The 20,327-nt window shown below is 27.2% G+C and overlaps 2 protein-coding genes across 2 annotated transcripts in view; one reads left to right on the forward strand and one right to left on the reverse strand.

Moving 5' to 3' along the window:
- The window catches only part of LOC111620519 (1,4-alpha-glucan-branching enzyme-like), a 52,369-nt gene extending 34,801 nt beyond the window's left edge, over window positions 1-17,568 (forward strand). Inside the window, exons 6-15 of the mRNA XM_023362446.1 lie at window positions 1,282-1,372; window positions 2,664-2,873; window positions 6,969-7,212; window positions 7,717-7,815; window positions 9,842-9,952; window positions 10,047-10,218; window positions 11,927-12,111; window positions 13,205-13,335; window positions 17,167-17,284; window positions 17,364-17,568. Of these exons, the coding sequence (XP_023218214.1) occupies window positions 1,282-1,372; window positions 2,664-2,873; window positions 6,969-7,212; window positions 7,717-7,815; window positions 9,842-9,952; window positions 10,047-10,218; window positions 11,927-12,111; window positions 13,205-13,335; window positions 17,167-17,284; window positions 17,364-17,408 (1,406 nt within the window). The 3' untranslated portion in view covers window positions 17,409-17,568. The remainder of the gene's footprint in view (window positions 1-1,281; window positions 1,373-2,663; window positions 2,874-6,968; window positions 7,213-7,716; window positions 7,816-9,841; window positions 9,953-10,046; window positions 10,219-11,926; window positions 12,112-13,204; window positions 13,336-17,166; window positions 17,285-17,363) is intronic.
- A 650-nt stretch (window positions 17,569-18,218) lies between these two features.
- Window positions 18,219-20,210, reverse strand: LOC111620510. The gene is made up of 2 exons (XM_023362437.1): window positions 20,124-20,210; window positions 18,219-19,172 (listed from the first exon to the last, which is right to left on the reverse strand). The coding sequence occupies exons 1-2, from the start codon at window positions 20,208-20,210 to the stop codon at window positions 18,219-18,221; spliced, it is 1,041 nt and encodes a 346-aa protein (XP_023218205.1).
- Between the last annotated feature and the right edge of the window lie 117 nt (window positions 20,211-20,327).

Consider the following 20,327-nt stretch of genomic DNA (forward strand, 5'->3'; position numbering starts at 1 on the left):
AGAAGTTGAGAAATATTTTTTTAACATTTTTTTTATGTTAAAAAAATTTCTTTTTCAAAATTTTGAAAATTTCTTTTTCAAAATTTTGAAAAAGTAATTATAGGGGGGTCGACTGTAATGAATGATATTTGTCCATTGTTCCAAGCAACTTTGTCATATGTTGACCAAAACTTGGCCTTAAAAACAAGGAATGTTCCTTGTTTTCAAGGTCAAGTTAGTTTGATTTCAACCAGTGCCAACTTGTGGGAGTGATGATCTGACACTGAATCATAGTTTGAAGCTTCTTGCAGTTTCAAAATTTTGAAATTTCTTTTTCAAAATTTTTTGAAAAAATGAAATTTTTTCAAAAATTTCATTTTTTCAAAAAATATTTAACATTTTTTTACTTTTGTAAAAACACTTGTAAGGCTTGCTTTTGCATAATTTCACTGTAACTATAGTTTCTTTTGCAACTAATATAATGAAGCAATTTGATTGAGCTAACTGAATTATTTTGACTTACCAATTTATTTTGTATTTTGAGAAGCCAAAGAATAGATTCTTGTCCATACTTTGTTTTATGTACAAGTGTACCTCTTCAGTTAAAAATCTAGCAGACTTCAGATTTTTGTAATAGCAATAAATTTGGATTTTTATTATATTTAAAGATATTGGATTACCTTACAACATGTTTTTTCTAAATTTTAATAATAATAATTTTTCCTAAATTATTCTTGTCATAAATAATCATATAAACCAAAATGGAATATATTAAGTAAACAACTAAAAATTTTTGACAAAATGATGAAATATTTTTAAAATGTTTAAAATTAAACCTAATGAGAACTAATTTTCTGTGTTTTAATGCTTGAATATCAATATATTAATGCAACCAATGCCCATATTAGTTTCTAATAAAGTTGTAAATATTTTGATTTAATTTATAGATTCTGATGATGATTAAAATTTTCTTTTTAAATTTTTAAAAACTATTATTATAAAATTGATTTTGTTATAAGGTTATATTTGTCTTTTATCTGAAGAAATATTATTTTCTTGTGATAGAATTTTGAAATTAATAATGGTACATTCAAATTATTTTTACTAATTACAAAATCAGTTTTATAAATGTAAAAAACAAGATTAACATTTATAAAACTGACAAGAAAAATAAATTATTTAAAGTTTTGTGAGAGAAATTTGTTCAAATATTTTAAAATTATTATTATTTTTTTATTCAAATATTTTTATATATAAAATGGAAGAATTTTTAATTATAAAAATTTTATATTAATTGATTAGGTTATAATGCTATTCAACTAATGGCTATCATGGAACATGCTTACTATGGATCATTTGGTTACCAGGTTACAAACTTCTTTGCTGCTTCCAGGTGATTTTGAGTTAAATTGAACAAATTTTTAAAATCAGTTTTATGCATAGTTTATACATATGTATATACAAAAAAAACTCTTAAATGAATAAAATGTTTAAAATAATGGCATAATCTAAAATTGGGTATCAATGTTGCTAGGTGAATGAGATTAAAATAATGTCCTTTTTAAAAATTCTTTACAGTTTATTCAAAATATTCAGTTAAATTTATTGTGTGTGTGTGTGTGTATATATATATATATATATATATATATANTTGAAATATTTAATACAAATAATGAAGTAACCAATGTATGTTAACCAGTTGTATGAATAGGCAATCAGTTAATATTATATAATTAATATTAACTGATTGCCTAAGTTAATATATTATATAAAAACTTTAAATCAGCTTAATGTAGATATTATTACTTAATATGCTTTTTTTTACATAAATTATTAGGTTGGTCAATAAGTCTGTGTAGTTTTTTAATGTATAAATGAAAGACAATTTTTTCAGTGAAAGCAGTAACTTTATTCAATAATGTAAAGGTCATTTTGATCTACAATCTATAGCTATCTTTTTGGCAGCTCCATAATTCCTTGCTTAAAGAATTTCCTGTTTTTCATGACAAAAAACTGTTCCAAGTACTGTTTGATGCCATCCTTGGAAATAAAGCATTGTCCATTTAAAGAATTCTGGAGCCTGAAACAGATAGTACTATCTGGTGACAATAGTAAAGCATAAAGACACAACCACAGTACTACACCACTTAATGCTTACTGAGAAATTGTTTATTTAAGTAATACACTAATGCTATATTGTAAAATATAAGTTTAAATGTATAACATTTGAAAATTCTGTTCTTTAAAAGTTCCATTTTCTAATAGTTTGTTCTGGATTCCATGCATGAAAATGGCCTATGAAATAGATTGAAAATGTTAGTATATTAGGTGATTAAACAGTTTCTCAGCAAGCATTAAGTACTGTGATATGAAATAATTTATTAATCCTATTTAAAAAATTAATTTGTAATTTTTCATATTAAAAAAAATTTTTTTTATGTTTAGTAAAAAAAAGTTTAATAATAATGGATTTTAAAATATACATGTATATTTGTTTAGTTATGCTTATGCTTGCTTGCTTTTAGATATGAGTGTAGTTATATTTCTCTATTAAATCCAACAATGACATGTCTTCATATTGGCGGAATTAAATAATTTTTAATAGATTTTGCAAAGCTACAAAGTTAGCTTTAGACAATAATAATAAAGTATCTATATACTTCTATTATTTTCTAAAATTTTAGTCGCTATGGAACTCCTGATGAACTCAAACATTTAATTGATGTAGCACATTCCCATGGCATATTTGTATTACTTGATGTTGTTCATAGTCATGCAAGTAAAAATGTATATGATGGACTCAATGAATTTGATGGCACAAAAGGTTGTTTCTTTCATGATGGTCCACGTGGTGAACATACTCTTTGGGACAGCCGACTCTTTGACTACACACAGTATGTTTCCTTCTTTTAAACTATATTAATATAATTATAAAAATAAATATATTTATAAAGTTAGATACCAACCAATGCTGAATTCTATCAGACTAGACATGGCTATATTACTGGTGCCTCTCTCTAGTGCCAAATTTAATAATTATAATTTTTAATTAATTTAAATAATTTAAAACTACTTTATTTAGTAATATAGCCATGTCTAGCCCGATAGAATTCGGCATTGGTATCTAGCTTTGTAGTATAATGGGTTTAACGATGTTTTTTGTTTATAAATATATTTATAAAATACAGGATTGTAATATTGATATTAGTTATCTTGTTTTCATTATTATGATGATGATAATTATGCAGAAATATTTATTTAAAACTGTCTAATGCAGTTAATGAATAAAGAACAATTATCACATAATTTTATTTATATAATTGCAGAACTCATTTGAAAACAAAGGTGTAATTATTTTTATTTTACGTATTTCCTATTAATATTGAGTAACATTTGAAAGGAATGTTAAACAAGAATACTTTATTTACTAAAATAATTATGACTATTCATATCTAAATTTACTTTCCAATAATAATTTCATTATAATGCAAAACTTTTTCAAACTGTAAATCATTTATTTGTACAAAGAACACATTTAGTACATTCTAGTATAGTGACATTCAATTAACCTGGCATCTGGTATGCAGGCAAACCCAATAAGCCAGAATGTCAAGTTTATGGTTATTGGTGGACTGGGTAGATCAGAAGTTAAGACTTTCATGTAAAATCGTTCAAAATGTGCAGTTCTTAGAAAGGGATGTGGGTTAGAGATGACAAATTCCAAGACAACATGATGCTGTTCTAGGTAAAACCAGTTACTTTCTGCGTGATTTTTCTAAAGACTTTCCCAAAAACATTAGTGCATAGGTTTGATGTGAGAAGCAGAAATATTTAGTGCACTTGGAATCAGTAATTATCATGGAAATAGCTACATTGAAAAAGTGACAAATAAGAGAGTGATTCTGTATCAGTTGACACTGTTTTGCAAATGAAGAGAGAAACATTGAAATATTTAATACAAATAATGAAGTAACCAATGTATGTTAACCAGTTGTATGAATAGGCAATCAGTTAATATTATATAATTAATATTAACTGATTGCCTAAGTTAATATATTATATAAAAACTTTAAATCAGCTTAATGTAGATATTATTACTTAATATGCTTTTTTTTACATAAATTATTAGGTTGGTCAATAAGTCTGTGTAGTTTTTTAATGTATAAATGAAAGACAATTTTTTCAGTGAAAGCAGTAACTTTATTCAATAATGTAAAGGTCATTTTGATCTACAATCTATAGCTATCTTTTTGGCAGCTCCATAATTCCTTGCTTAAAGAATTTCCTGTTTTTCATGACAAAAAACTGTTCCAAGTACTGTTTGATGCCATCCTTGGAAATAAAGCATTGTCCATTTAAAGAATTCTGGAGCCTGAAACAGATAGTACTATCTGGTGACTATGGAGGATGTGGCAAGACCTCCCAGCCCAGCTCCAATAATTTTTGCCATGTTTGGAAAAATAATTTGAGGTCTGGCATTGTCATAATGGAAGACAACACCCTTCCAGTTTAACAATTCTGAACATTTCAAGTTACATAGCTGCATTTAATTTGTCCAGTTGGCCAAAGTACACATCCAAATTGATTGTTCTGTTTTTGGAAGCAGCTCATAGAACATAACACCCTTCTAGTCTTACCAAATTGATAGCATGAGCTTGTCTGTGTGAAGTCCTGCCTTTGAAGTTGATTTTTGGAGGCTTTCCACACAGTCACCATGACTGACTGTGCTCAATATTGTTGTATGTGATCCATTTTTCATTGCCCGTTATTGTCTGCTACAGAAATGGTTCTTTTTCTTCATATTTTGTTAGTGAATTGTATTCTAGGAGATTTCCTTCAGTCATGTAGAACCCAAACATTGAGTCTGCTAATGTAGCCAAGTTGATGCAAATAGTTTTCCACACTTGATTTCAATATTTAAAGAATGCCTGCAATCTCTTCTATTGTGTAGTATGGATTGATGTCAATTAGCTCCTTTGCTTTATTGGTATTAATCTCTTGTGGCTGGCTTGAGTTTGGTATGTCTTGGACAAAAAAAAATCTCCAGAATGAATTCTCACAAACCGTTTCTGGCACTCGCATTCTTTCAAGGCATCCTTGTTGTACATAGCTCATATCTTTTTACAAATTTTTTCTGTTAAAATAAAAAAACATATAATATACCAAAAATTCTCATTTTTATTCATCTTTCAATCGACATTGAACACAATTTAAAACTAATGGTCTGGAAATCAATTATTTTAATAATAGTAAGTTCATTGCTTGTTCCCCTCCCTTTTGGTTTTTAATATACTTAACAATATTTTATTATTAATAGTGGAACTGTCTACAGAATTCGGAAAACATGGAAGAAAATAAGAATTTACTGGTCCCAAATAATGTGATATATTACATTATTATATAAATAAAATTTGATGCTCGATAGTTTGTTTTAGTATATGGGTTGTATTAATAATTGTAAATACAGTGCACAGTATGTATCAAAAATTCCTTTGTATTGGTTAACTGTTAGTGTTATAATTATATGTGTGGTGCTATGTGTTTTTAAGCTGATGAGGGGTCCTTGTACCCGAAATGCATCCTTACCTAAGTTTGAAAGTGATTATTAAAGACTAACTTTTTTGTAAAAGATCTGGTCTTTCTTTGTGATAAGCCCTCCAAATTGTTAAATCCTATTTATTAGGCTATTTAACTCTATCTAAATTAAAGTTGTGGGTTAAAAGCATCGTTTGTTATTATCCCTATTTTACTTTGCATTGGTTGATGTGAAATATAATTTATCTTGTTCATTGCTAAAAACAGTACCAATTTGTAAGGAATGAAGATAAACATGTTTTCCTATTAAATAAATGTTCTAAAATAAAGTATTTTCTTCTAACAATATTCAAAGTGCATTCAAGAGAAAATATGAATGAATTTTTTTTAACTTAAGAATAGAGAATACATTTTCAGTTTTTTTTAAGATTATCTTAGAATAACTTTTATAATCTATATATATAAAAATGAATGTATGTCTGTCTGTCTGTCTGTGTGTGTGTCTGTATGTCCTTCATGCATTACCACACCGTTTATCCAATTGCCATGAAACTTTGGGAAGTTTTTTAATACACTCCCGCAAAGGTTTCTGGCATAGTACATTTATCCTACGATAGATGGCGCATCTTTATACGAGCATTTGAGCACTGTGTGTTCGATCGATTTCAAATTGTAAAGTCCATTTCCCCCTTCAAAAAATATCTCTATATATGCATTTGTGAACTGTTTTTTATGATATTTGTAATAATTTTTATTTAATCACTTTATTTCAACTTTTTTTTTTGCTAATTATGTATTCGCTCAAACTTTGTTAAAACCTTAACTGTACTCCGAACAACAACCGAAGTTGTAGGAAGAAATTTGCATATTTTACCGATCTAGGTATCCCCCTTTTCCAAATTTTAATATCAACTCAAAATAATTTAAAAAGACAAATTACAATAAAACAGTTTATTATCCAACTATCAGAAATTTCACAACGTGCCAAGGAAGAGAGGAAGGAGCAATTACAGTAAATAATTAAAATTATAAAGGATTAAAAAATATATATATATAAATGGGGAATATCGCACTTCTGACAATCTCTGCAAGTGTATGGGCTAAATTTGGAGAATCCGTGCTTCTCGCATGGATGTGGCCGGCTCACGCGTCGGAAAACCTGATTTATTCATGTACGTACCAGATGGAAAAACAAAAAATATCGTGTATCCACAAACACTCCAATAAATAAATAGAATTGAAACGACACTTTGAAATGTTTTCCCAATGAAAATGGATAATAATAATAAGTTTCAATAATTATTAATTTTATTTTATGGTCATTTACTGGTGTGTGTATAAATTTACTAAATTTACACCAATTTTAGATCACAAATTATTACTATTACTATATGTCTAACAATTTTTTGACATATTTTAATTTTAATCATTTTAATTACAACAATTACTTTCAGATGGGAAGTATTGAGATTTTTAATTTCTAATTTATCTTGGTGGTATAAAGAATATCATTTTGATGGATTTCGATTTGATGGTGTAACTTCAATGTTGTATCATTCCCATGGGCTGGGCCATGCGTTTAGTGGTGATTATAATGAATATTTTGGTTTAAATACTGATACAGAGAGTTTAGTTTATCTTATGCTTGGAAATCATCTATTACATCAACTATCACCAAATATGGTTACTATTGCTGAGGTAAGAAATGTTTTAGCAATCATAAAAGTTTTTATTTTGAAATAATCCATATTTAGAAAGAATAATAAACTCACAAAGCTTGTAAGTTAATAGTTAAATATTTAAATATTTAGATTTCTGATAGAAATAATTTGAATACATATTCATATAAACTTATTTGACTATGTATTCAAATTATTTGACAATAACACTAAAGAATAATTGTTAAAGTTAACCATTATCAATTGAAATATTGAAATGATGGGAATAAAGAGAATATCTTAATTTTGAATGTAGTTATATGAAAAAAGATGTAGTTCATATATTTTATTTTTCATTAATGTTCTTCTAAATAAAATATTTCAATTATAAGAAGAAAAATTAAAATCTAAAAATTAACTTTCATTAGGTTTACCAAACTGCTTTATATTTTACAATATTTTTCTATAATTTGTCACTATATTATGCTGAATGCCAATACTCCAATATATAATAATAAAATATATTGTATTGATGTTTTTAAAGGATGTATCAGGAATGCCAGCTTTATGTAGACCTGTTGATGAAGGAGGTACAGGATTTGATTATAGACTTGCTATGGCTATTCCAGATAAATGGATTCAGGTATTTTTCCTTTTTTTCCCTCTTATTATTTTTATTTTTGATTTGATTATTGTGAGGTATTATTAATACACCAACAAGTCAACATGAATAATTATTATATTAAACTTAAAAGCTGACAAAACAAAAACGTTAAATTGCAGCATAACTATTTTTAATTGCTAATGTTTTTGACCTTGCTCAAAGACCATTATCAGGCTACACTGTTTATAATCTTAAGAACTATGAAGTGAATTTACATAGGATATACTACACAAATTAAAAATAGAATTTTGTAGCAATTGTGAAATGCCCTTTGTTATATTTTAATATGCTCCAACAGTTTAAAAAAACTAGGTGAAGTAATAATAATTTAAACTATATAATAAAACATATGAAATATATATTATATAGGTAAAAATATAAGAAAATGGAAAATAAAAATAATGTAGTAGAAAAATATACATAAAAAAGCATGTATTGAACTATACAGTGTTTTAACATAGTTTTTAGTAACATGTATGGAATCTCATACATGGATTTTTGTGCACTAGAAATGGTGTCTTGATCATTAAAGTTTATGCCATGTTGTTCTGGCAGATAAGTATTTTAGGGTTCAAGTTGTTTCATATATTTCAATTTGGAGATGTTATTAGTTGGTTGAATCAAAGTAATATAAATCAACTTACATTTCTGGAACTTGTAAGGTCCAAAATATTAAAGAAACAACTTCTGCATCGGTGTTTGTAAAAATATCAAAAACTTTAATAAACTATTGATTGCCATGCCATTACTGGACTTTGTTGCTACAAAACAAAATATATTATACTCACACACACCTTTTGTACTGGCTCCAGCAGGTATGTTCATTGGAAAAAACAAAGTTTTTGATCACTTTCAGAGACCTTGTTAGATTATTAAATGTTTCATAAATTGAATGTGATTACTTGAACAACTTTTTCAAAAGGAATGTTCTATACATAATGTGACAATATTCAAATTCAAAAAATAAAATGTAATGAATGTAATGACAAAATATGATATAAGCTTTAGCAGTATTTTAAAATATATTACACAATAATTAGTATAAAACTCAAATGTTTAATGTACAAACTTCAATTTGATATTTATAACAATAAAATTGACTATTAGTACAACTTAACTAAAATTTTGAATAATTGTAATTTTGTAACTGAATAGAATCTAGCAGAAGAAAAACCCTTAATCATCAGTCACTTAAATTCCAGTTATGCACTACCATCAGAAGTGAAATCTAGCTTGCTGTATCAGTTTGACAGTGGTCTTTTATGTAATGTTAATTTGTGTATTGAACATGCTTATAGAAAAAAAAATGTTTTCTAGGTAGTGCTTCTATTACTATATTGTTACAAAAGTATAGTACAATCATAATTAAATCCTAAATCATTGGGATGCAATTTTGTTTATTATGCAATTGAAGTACTAACCAGGATATTGAGTATTGAGATAGCAGTTGGGGTTTAACATAATTTGACTCTTAAACTCAAAATAAATGATGATAAGTAACTAAATATAACTATAAATAAAATCTCTCTTGCTACCTCAGTCTGAATAGTTTGGATGAAAATCATATAAACGTTCTCTCATATCTGAATTTTCAGAATGTTGGGTTGAAACTATGAAGATTATTTCTAAAATATTGAAACAATTTTTTAGTTTTTAACATTTAGGTTTTAAATTTAAATTGGTTTTTATGATTAGACTTAGCTGTTATTTAAATTGCTTTTTATTTGCATCAAATATTACAATTATAATTATATTATATATTTTCATAATATACATTTTTAAACATCAATTAAAAAGAAATATCCATTGGTTTAATAGGCATGTTTTAAACCGGTTGTCAAATCATTTTTATCAAATATCAAAGTTGGTTTTAATTTATTCTTGTATTTTATTAAGACATAACCTACTTTCAAATCAATATTCTTAAACCTTGTCTACCTTAACCTAAAATTTTTTTGCTATTTATTAAATTATCATTGATAATTTTAATTAAAATCATTTATAGTTATTAAAAGAAAAGAGAGATGATGACTGGAATATTGGTGACATTGTTTTTACATTATCAAATCGTAGATGGATGGAGAAAACAATAGCATATGCTGAGTCTCATGATCAGGTAATGCATAGTTAATAATTTTATAATTGTAAAATTTTTAAATAAATTTTTTTTGAAAATTTTGCTAATTTTTTTTGCTTGCAAAATGTTTTAGGCATTAGTTGGTGATAAAACAATAGCATTTTGGCTGATGGATAAAGAAATGTACACAGAAATGACAGTGATGAAACCATTGTCTCCAATTGTTGATAGAGGGATTGCTCTACACAAAATGATTAGACTTATTACCCATGGTTTGGGAGGAGAAGGATGGCTAAATTTTATTGGTGAGTAAAATACCTTTGAAAACAATTTTTTTTTCCTAAGTTAGTTTTATTTAGCCAATAAATTTTTATGCAGTATTTTGTCTTGTTCTTTATTATTATTTTTTTTTTGCATAAAATAAATCTTGTAAAAATTACACTAAAAATAAATAAGAAAAATGTATTGTAGAAAGACAAAAATAAAGTATGGTAATACCTCAACTTATGCTACCCCGACTTACATGAACCCGGAGTTATGCGATTTTCAAATCTTGTCGATTTGTCTTTTGTTTGAGTGCCACGCAACTCTTGATTACTCACTCCCCCCCCACACTATTGTTCAGCTTAATGTTCGGACGTAATGCGCGGAATTGACATATAGCTGCAATTTATTTTGTTATTTATTTCTGTGTTATATCTATGGAGATTTGAGAGACTCTACTATGTCATCCAAATGAAGTAGAACTGATTCTTCTGCATCAAACAAGAAAAGAAAAACTTTATCTTTGGAATGTAAAGTTAACATTATTAAAGACTTCGATACAAAAAATAAATTTGTGAATTGGCAAAGAAGTTTGATCTACCAGAATCAATGTCAGAACAATTATAAAAGGTAAAGAAAAAATTCTCAAAGCTGTGAAAAATGCTCACTCTTTAAATTCAAACATCATTCATAAATGTCACAGTATTATTGCTGAGATGGAAACAATGTTAAAATTATGGTGTGATAATCAAATAAATATGAAAAATTGTATAATATAATTTGTTATACATATGTATTATCTAAGATTTTATTAAACATTTTTTTTTTCTAAATTATTGTTTTCTTTAGTCTCTGGCCCCAATTAAAAATTATTTATATGTATTTATATGCGAAATTATATTCTGACTTATGCGAATTCGACTTACGCGGTTATCGCTTGGTCCCACCTATTGCAATAGTTTGGGGTATTGTTGTATATAAAATATAGTTTCAAAAATTACTTTATCTGGAACAGTGGTAATATATATTTCTCCAACAAAACTAGTTTTATTATTTAAGTATAATTTTCATTTATAAAACAATAACTGTCTTAGAGAAAAACTTAACATATCACTTATACAGGATATTGCTTTGTTTATTTTATAAAAACAATACCTTATTTATATTTATGGTCAAATCTGAAAATTTACAAAGACTTTAAAATTGAATTTGCAGGATACAAATTTCAGGATTAAAATAAAAATATATATTTTAAAATAAATTTTGTGCAAATACTTATTCAGTGATAAATGGGAAATTATTTTTGATATGGAAATATAGTTTGAAGATGATAAAAGCTATTTTATATAAACTGAAATCATTATGACGACAAACTACCAGCGATGCACCCTGCCTAGAGGTTCTATCCGGCTTGCTGCAGATTTTAAAACAGTAGTATAGAAATTTTCAATTTCCATGTTTTAAAAAAGTTCATTTAAGGACATGTTCCATTTTTGCATATGCAAAAATTTCCATAAGCAAAATATAATTGTGAGAATTTATATAGAAATTGACCATTAATTGGATTTTATAATAAATTGTATTGGCCCGCCAAAATTTTATCTTTTGTTTTTTTGGCCCACACCGAAAAAAGTTTGCCCATCACTGATATATAGTATCTGTTTATTTAATAATATTAACCAAATAATAATATATACTTGTTTTGATTTAAGAAATTTACAAATAAATAAATTTCCCTCCTCTTTATAGGTAATGAATTTGGTCATCCTGAGTGGTTAGATTTTCCAAGAGAAGGAAACAATGAAAGTTATTATTATGCAAGACGCCAATGGAATTTGGCTGATGATGATTTATTAAGATATAAACATTTAAATAATTTTGATCGAGCTTTAAATTTGACTGAAGAAAAATATAAATGGCTTTCTGCAGACCCAGTATGTTTATTTGAATTTCTTTACTACATGTATTAATAATAATGAAAATATATTTTCTTTTTTTTCCTACATGGCAAATTTTTGAAATTACTAACATATTCTATATAATTTTAATTATCCTCTCTAAAGAACTGTTGTTTGTTTTATATTTTGTAATGTAACATTTTTTAAAGTAATATTTGGCCATTTACTTTTTTACATTCTATGAATTATTAGGAGTAAATTATTATTAATTATTGAATATGGAGAGAAATAAATTTGAATGGAAATAACATTTAACAGAAGTTATAATGTCATACTGAAATAAATCTGGCTTAATCTGATAAATTATTGGATTCAGAATTTAAAGAGGAATCAGAATATGTAAAAATATTTAAGTTAATTCATTTGAAGTAAAAAAGTTGATGTTATTTCTGAATACTGGAAATGTGAATTATTACTATTATTATTATTATTATTTGTCTATTTTTATATAAAGATATGTCAAAATTAAAATAATAATAATAAGTAAATTATAATAGTGCTATAATAATAGCACTATTTATTTATTATTTCTTTACTTTTTTGTTATGTATTGTACCTAAATTTACTTATTAAATAAATTTTTTACATTAATTGAAAACCAGTAGAAAACTTGTTATAGCCATTATTTTTCATGTTATTGATCAATGAGACAACCATCATTTGGTTCTCTAGAACCACATTGATCAATAATTTTTCAATGAGCATTGATAAAAATAAATCAAGTATCTTGTTATGTAAAACAAGAAATAAATTGTTTGCTACATGAATGCATTCTGAAGATCTACTAATTACAATCTGAACTAATCAGATAAATATAAGCAATTCTGCAGTTGTATTGTTTTTGCAACTATAATCACATTCATCCTTAAAAGGCTTAAGTAAATACAATTTCAAAATCTGTTATAAAAGTATCAAAGTTAAAATAACTGGAGTTAGATAGTAATAAATAGTAATTACAATCATATATATCATTGTGCTAATTTAGGAACATTTGATAAAATAAATAAAAAAATTATAACAAGTAAAGGCATCATGATCAATATAAAATTTAATGTACTTTATTTTTAAGGGTTATGTTAGTTGGAAACATGAAGATGATAAGGTTGTTGTATTTGAAAGAGCAGGAGTAATATTTGCTCTTAATTTTCATCCATCAAAAAGTTTTCCTGATTATAAGATTGGTGTCGAAGAACCAGGAAAGTATCCTTGTAACAATCAAATTTTCTAGTAATATTTATTTAAATCATTTAAAACTTTCTTAACTTTTTATTAAAAAGAGATCAACAAAATGTACATAAAAATTGTTGCTAAACTCTGTTTCTTTTAGGAAATCAAAATATCTTTTTAAAGCTTTTTTGAAACTTTAGCTTCCCTCTTCAAAACTTTCACTGAATTAAAACTAGTAAAACATGCTAAACTTTTAAATCTTGCCTCCTATAGTGATGAAAAATCATTTGAATGCATTCATATCTTTTTTGATGCATTTGAATGATTTATATATTCAAATTCATTGTAGAAGATGAAGTTTAACTGTTTTTATTTTTAAATTCAGTGAAAGTTTAAAAAAAATCTTCTGTTTCTATTTTCACAAAATTTTTGGAAGATTTAAAAAACATTTTGATCTCCCAAAAGAAGCTGGGTTATAAACAATGTTTTATTATTACTTACAAAATATGGCTGACTAAAATATTTCCAATGTCATGCATTGAAAATATATTAGTTGGCTATTTTATTAAATCAGTATTGTAAAATTATTGCTTTTGTTAGTTACTATAATTATCTAACATTTTACTAGGCTACTGCTTTTGGATTTATATGAAAATCTGTGTCAATCTAAATATAACTCTCCATCATCATCATCATCATGTTTAATGCCATTTCTATCACAAAATATTTAAATGACCTTATAATCTCTAAATTCGGGTTTACAACTGTTTTATCAAAATTTTTCATTTACAAATTTTATTACTGAGATAAGAGAAGATTAGATCAATTTCAGAAATATTAAAATTGTTATTGTATAGCTGATGACATCTAAATTCATAATAAAAATTCTTTATCATTTTAAATAAATAAAGATAACAAAAATTTTACAATAGAGGTGCTAAAAATCATGAAATAAATTAATGAATTGATTGTGTTTATGGAATACAATTTGAACTTAATCACAAATTTTGATCATCTTTGCATTATTCCATCTTAATTTTATTCAATTAAAATTGAGATATAAAATATCAATCTACAAATTTTATATAATAGAATTACAATATGAATAACATAAGCATGTAAATAAACTTACATCATATGCCTTCTCTATTGGAAAAAAGACTGTCTGAAAAATTATGATTTTTTTCTACTTTGGAATTTGAAAAACTTATCCTCAAACACAATCTTTTGATTGGATTACATAATAAAAAATTAACTAAAATAAATATTTCCTATAATTTATGTTACATTCAATGCAAAAAAACATCTTGCAAGAGTTTTTTTTGTTTGGATGTTTGAATTTCTGCATTCAATAAAAAAAAGGTCAAACATTTTTTTGCTAAGTCCAAGGTGTCTTTTTATCCTGTGACAAAGTTTTTGGACTAAACTTTTTTCCTTTTAAGAATAAAAAGAAATCTGGATATACTGGAATTACTTGGCTGCATTTACTCTAAAAGAGGAATACCAAGTTAGTTGTGGTCCATCATTCTGGAAAAACAAAGGATTACAGATTTGCAGTTAGGATACTTGTTTTTAGACAAGTATCCTAACTGCAATATCCCTATTTCATGGCTTTGCTACAGATCTCATGTCTGGAATTTTTTTATGAGAATAAATAAAGGAAAGGATGTATGCAATGACAATTATTGACATTGTGGTGTTAAAGCATTGGATAGCAGAGGCAATTGTTTCAGTTTCCCAAGATGCAATGCAAAACACTTTAGAAGAAATCAGCTATAGATTGAATATTGTATATGCTACTAAAGGTAGCTTTGTTAAAGTTTATTAAATTAGTTTATGACTTTATAATGGAAAACTTTGAGTTACTGTATTTGCTGAAAAAACTAACGTGTGTTATCTGTTGTGTTTGTTTTGTTTTAAATATGTTAATGTAATCAATAAATCGTAGGCATTCTGTATTATTGTTAGAATACATACATACATACATACATACATACATACATACATACATACATACATACATACATACATATATATATATGAGATTACCAAAATAAAAAAATTAAATTTGATAATACTTAGGTAAAAGAAAACAATAAAATAAAAAATGGTATAAATATATCCATATTAATACTGTTAAAATTTTTTTTCATATAGATTATAATAATGAAATATATTTATTTCAATATGTAATGCAAATTCTAATAATGATAAAATGTTGAACACACTTTAAGCTTGTAAATAACATAAACAAACAGATTTTCTATAAATGTCATTATTGTGCTGGCAATTATTATTTTTTATCAAACAGATTTTCTGTTTATCCTTCATTATTGAGATGATTTAGAATCATTTTTGACTTTGAGAGTATTTTCAACACCAGACTAGAAAATCTTGTGTGTTGACAATTTTGTGGATTTTCTGTGAAGAGTTTTAATGGTGTTATTGTTTTAGAATTACTATATTTTTGGGATTCTTATAAAATTTTTGTTTCTTTAGCCAATTCTTATTCCCAGATCAGGAATGAGGGTTGTAGTTCATTTAGGGGACATTTTGAAATTTCTCATCTGTTCACTGTGTGCATGATTACAAACAGCTGCACCACTAGGTGTGGACTGAAAATAAGTCAATTGTTCTAGTTAGTTCTTTACACCTGTGTCAGGAACTAGTGTGTTTCCTCATAGTCAATGACTAAAATTCTTTTGCAGCCAATGCATGTAATCTTTGGAGAAAAATCCTTTTTATGTTTTTTATTTTTGAAACTTCGTATTGAAGTTATTTAAATGATGGCTGGCTATTTACTTTCTACTAGTGCAAATGAAAGTGCTTATTTATAAATACATGTAAAAATATTTACTTTATTTCATATTAAAATCAAATGAGATGGGGATACCCTAGTCCTCCTTTTTTCTAAATCAGTCATAAAAATAAGAAAATAATAGACTCCCTGTTGTGATAAATGGAGGGTGTGACAGTGGAGTAAAGTGAAAAAGCAACTGCTTGATTTGAACACAGAGTTTAATCTAAACTGTATATACTAAACATACCAAAAACGAAGGGGGATGAGGTATGAATTACAAGAATGTAGTTATATAAACACAAGTCTAGATATCATCTGGAATGTCCCTAGGAGAGTGTCATGATACTCACCAACACTCCCAACTAATTATTTTGATAGTCAAAATTCATCTAATCAAATTTTTGAACATTGGTAAATCAATTAAATACATTTACTGTAAAATTTATAACAAAAGTAAAAGATTATCCTTTAATATTAGTTAGATAACAGCTGCTAGATCTGTAAACAAAGTACAAATTTGGAAAGATCCAACCTATGTATATATAAGATAATTGAAATGATCTTAAGTGTAGTCTTTAATGTTTTAATATGTTGTTTATATGAATAATATGTATTATTTTAATATAAAAATGTGTTAGATTTCATATTTATTATAAAAATGTTTTTATTTTCATATATACCAGATGGGAATCTATATTTTCTTCATTACACCATCATCTTTACACACTTTCACATTTTAATTTGAATTTACAAAAATTGTAGTGTGTGTATTTAAATCATTAGAGTTCAATATTATTATTTGTTGTGAATTTATCATTTAACTTATTTTAGTTTACAAGTAATCATCAACTTCATCTCCATCAACAAAAAGATAAATGCTACAAAGCATTTATTTAAATTACTTTCAACAGAATTTAATTAATGGTGTACCTTATTGTTGGAAAGATGATGATTTGTTAGAAATCATCATCTTTCAACTCTTAGAAATGAAGAAATAACAAATTCTTAAAAACATTGAAAATAATAATCCACTTTAGATGAATTTTTCTTAAATATTTGATTAGATATAAAGTAGTACTTGATTCAGATGCCGAAGAATTTGGAGGACACAAACGACTGAATCCAGGATCGGAACATTTCACATTCCCCGAACCTTATGCTGGTAGAAGAAATTCTATGATGGTAAGATTTAAAATGATCCAATAGATTTCCCAATCATTTGTTATTTATTATTCCTTTAATGTTAAACTTTTTTCCTCAGGTTTATATACCCAGTAGAGTTGGTTTAATTTTTGCCAGATTTTAACAAGCTGAAATAATATACAATTTGTTATAAAGAGCCAAGAAAAATTTCTTACCATAGATAAATGTTAGATATATAAGTTGATAATTATGCTTTCTACTAATTTAGAATTTATAGAGCACAATTTTAAATTTTTATAGACTTTATTTTGGCTGCAAATTTTTATTCAATTGTTATGAATTTTCATATTTTCTGTTTGTTTATTTTTATTTTGTTGGTTAGTTGTATTAAGAAAAACAAATTATATCAATATTGTGATCATTGTATAAATTTTAAAAATAGAAATTAAAAAGTTATTTTTGCAATAAATTTAATTTTTTTGTGAGATAGTTTTAGAAATATTTTCTAAATAAGTTTTTTGTTTTATCTTTCTTGTAAAATCAATGATTTTGATAGAGTTGAATGTCTAGATCACAGGTTCTCAAACTTATTTCGACCACTGTCCACTTTGAGATTAAAAAAAATCTAGTGCCCCCATATTTTTTAACTTACGCAACAGATGGTAATGTAAAAAGGTATCTTAAAAACAGTTATTGCAAATACAATGTTTAAACATGCAATATTATATGGATAAACTAGCCTTGAACACTGCAATGTCACAATAACATTAAGAACAGATTACAATTTTAACACTTAGAGAGAATGTAAATATCAGCTTACTATGATATAATAATACAGATTACACATAAATGGGAATACATATAAATGGGAATTTTTTTTTTTTAATCTAGAATTTAAAACTAAACTAATACTAGACAACTAAACTATGTACAGAAGAATTCTACACGGCCAATCAATCAATCGCTGATAACATCACTTTTCCGATTTTTCACTGTCTTCCTGCTCATCTTGTCTGTTCTTGTTTTCATTCTCAAGAATTTTTTCTTTCCTGTAGAAGTCTGGCAGAAGAGCCCTGGTGCTTTCAATAAACCTTTCAAAACACTTCCAGAGATTTTTCTTATCAAAAATGTTTTGTAGTGTCGGTGGCCAATTATGACCTTGAATGCATTCCATGTAGAATGGAATACGTTGATCCTCATATCGTTCACAGTGGAATATAAAATGAATGGCATCTCCTACACTATTATTGTCGCACCGGCATTTATTAGTGTTTCTCTTCTTAAAGCGGTAGAGGTAGGCCATAAAATTGCCGTGCCCCGTTAAACATTGGGTGGTTTCGGATCTAGGTTTGTAGTAATTAGCCTTGATGCGATTAGTAATAGAGGGAATAAACTGGTGGCAAAGTCTCCCCGTTGTAGAATTATTCCAATTTTCCTGCCATTCAAGTAGTGCCCATTCGTTTAAGGAATTTTTCAGTGTTGATTTTGGTAACCTGGTATATGTATCCTGCGTCTTGAGAGTACCAGCCATTTTGGCCAAAGAATCGGCCAGTTCGTTTCCTTTATGACCTTTATGAGCTGGTATCCAACTGAATTGAATATTGCGGGTAGTACTGAGATATTGTGCTACTTTAATAACTTCTTTGCCCAGTAGCGTGATGTTTTCAGTTTTTGCCAAGACATGAAGGACTACCTTACTGTCAATAAGGAATTTTATGTTACCCTTGTATTTATTTAAGTTATCTTTTATTTGGATGATTGCTTTGTACGTGGCCCATAGTTCAGCTTGCGTAATTCTACAATGTTTAGCAAGTTTTAATCTAGCCTGATATATTGTCTTATTGCAGAACCCTTCCTTCAACCCCTTTTTCACTCCTTTCTCTTCGTAGTGGGCTAAGTTTGCAAAAGCAGACAGCCCTTCCTCCTCCTTTATTATTATTATTATTATTATTATTAATATTATATGGATAGGATAGATACCGGTAGAAATAGGATATGGGTCACACCCTGAGATCAAAGAATGTTTAAATATGAGTTTTATTTCTTCTCATCGAATCACTGAACCTTCTATTGAAAGCCTCCAGTGCCGACTTTGAGAAAGGATGGTCTAGATCAGGGGTGTCCAACCCGCGGTCCGTGGGCCGCATGCGGCCCAATAAACGTGTAAACAAAACCAAAAAATTTTATTTATTTATTTTTTTTTTATTTATTTCAACGGCATAAACTCAAAAAAGAAGTTTCACAAACTTTATACATATTCTATTTTTCAGTGGAAAGGAAATATTTTCAAATACTTGGAAATGTGTGAATGAGGAAGAAATACTAAATAAAGCTGGAATTGTGACTCAAAGATTATAGTCCCAAATTCGGGGAAAGAAGAGAAAATCCGAAAGATGAAAAGTAGTGAGAAAGGTTAAATAAACCTTCTGTTATGTAAATATTGACCTTTAATTTTCCAACCTTCCTCATTTATTTATCTTTTGTCCTTTGTCCCGCATTTGGGTCTATAATCCTTGAGTCCCAACTCCAGCATTATTTAGTATTCCTTCCAACGTTGCAACATTTGGCTATATTGCGCCAAATGTGGCTACGTTTTCTTTTGTTTGACAGAAAAACTATCATTTGGCTCTTTAGCTACTTTTTACATATTATTATATTATTCATAAATACAGGATGTTTTTTTTTAAACTGATGATACTCAGAGACATCTGTAGAGCAATCTAACAGCCGGACTGCTGCCAAATTTGAGAGAGTGACTAAGGACAACATGGGAAAGAGATTTCAAAAAGAAATCTCTTTCCCATCATTCGCCGGTAGGGGTGGATTTGGCGCTGTTGTAGCAAAACAGCTAAGAATTTGCTTAACGCGCTGGTAACACCTCAAAATCCGAATTCACAATGACGTGGTCGACAGCAGTACCACCTAATTTGAGCTTAATAGGCAAGCACAAAAGTCCGAAGTGCATTCCGGACTTCAGCAGAGTTCAACATGAATCTTTCCTTACCTCAGCGTGCGTTGCTTGTGAATCTTTATTATCTTAACTAATCGAGCGCACCGGGCGCTCTTCGTGAGTTTAGAACCC

Source organism: Centruroides sculpturatus, unplaced genomic scaffold (assembly GCF_000671375.1).
Source record: "Centruroides sculpturatus isolate CEXI.00-Female unplaced genomic scaffold, Cexi_2.0 scaffold265, whole genome shotgun sequence".
Classification (NCBI taxonomy): Eukaryota; Metazoa; Arthropoda; class Arachnida; order Scorpiones; family Buthidae; genus Centruroides; species Centruroides sculpturatus.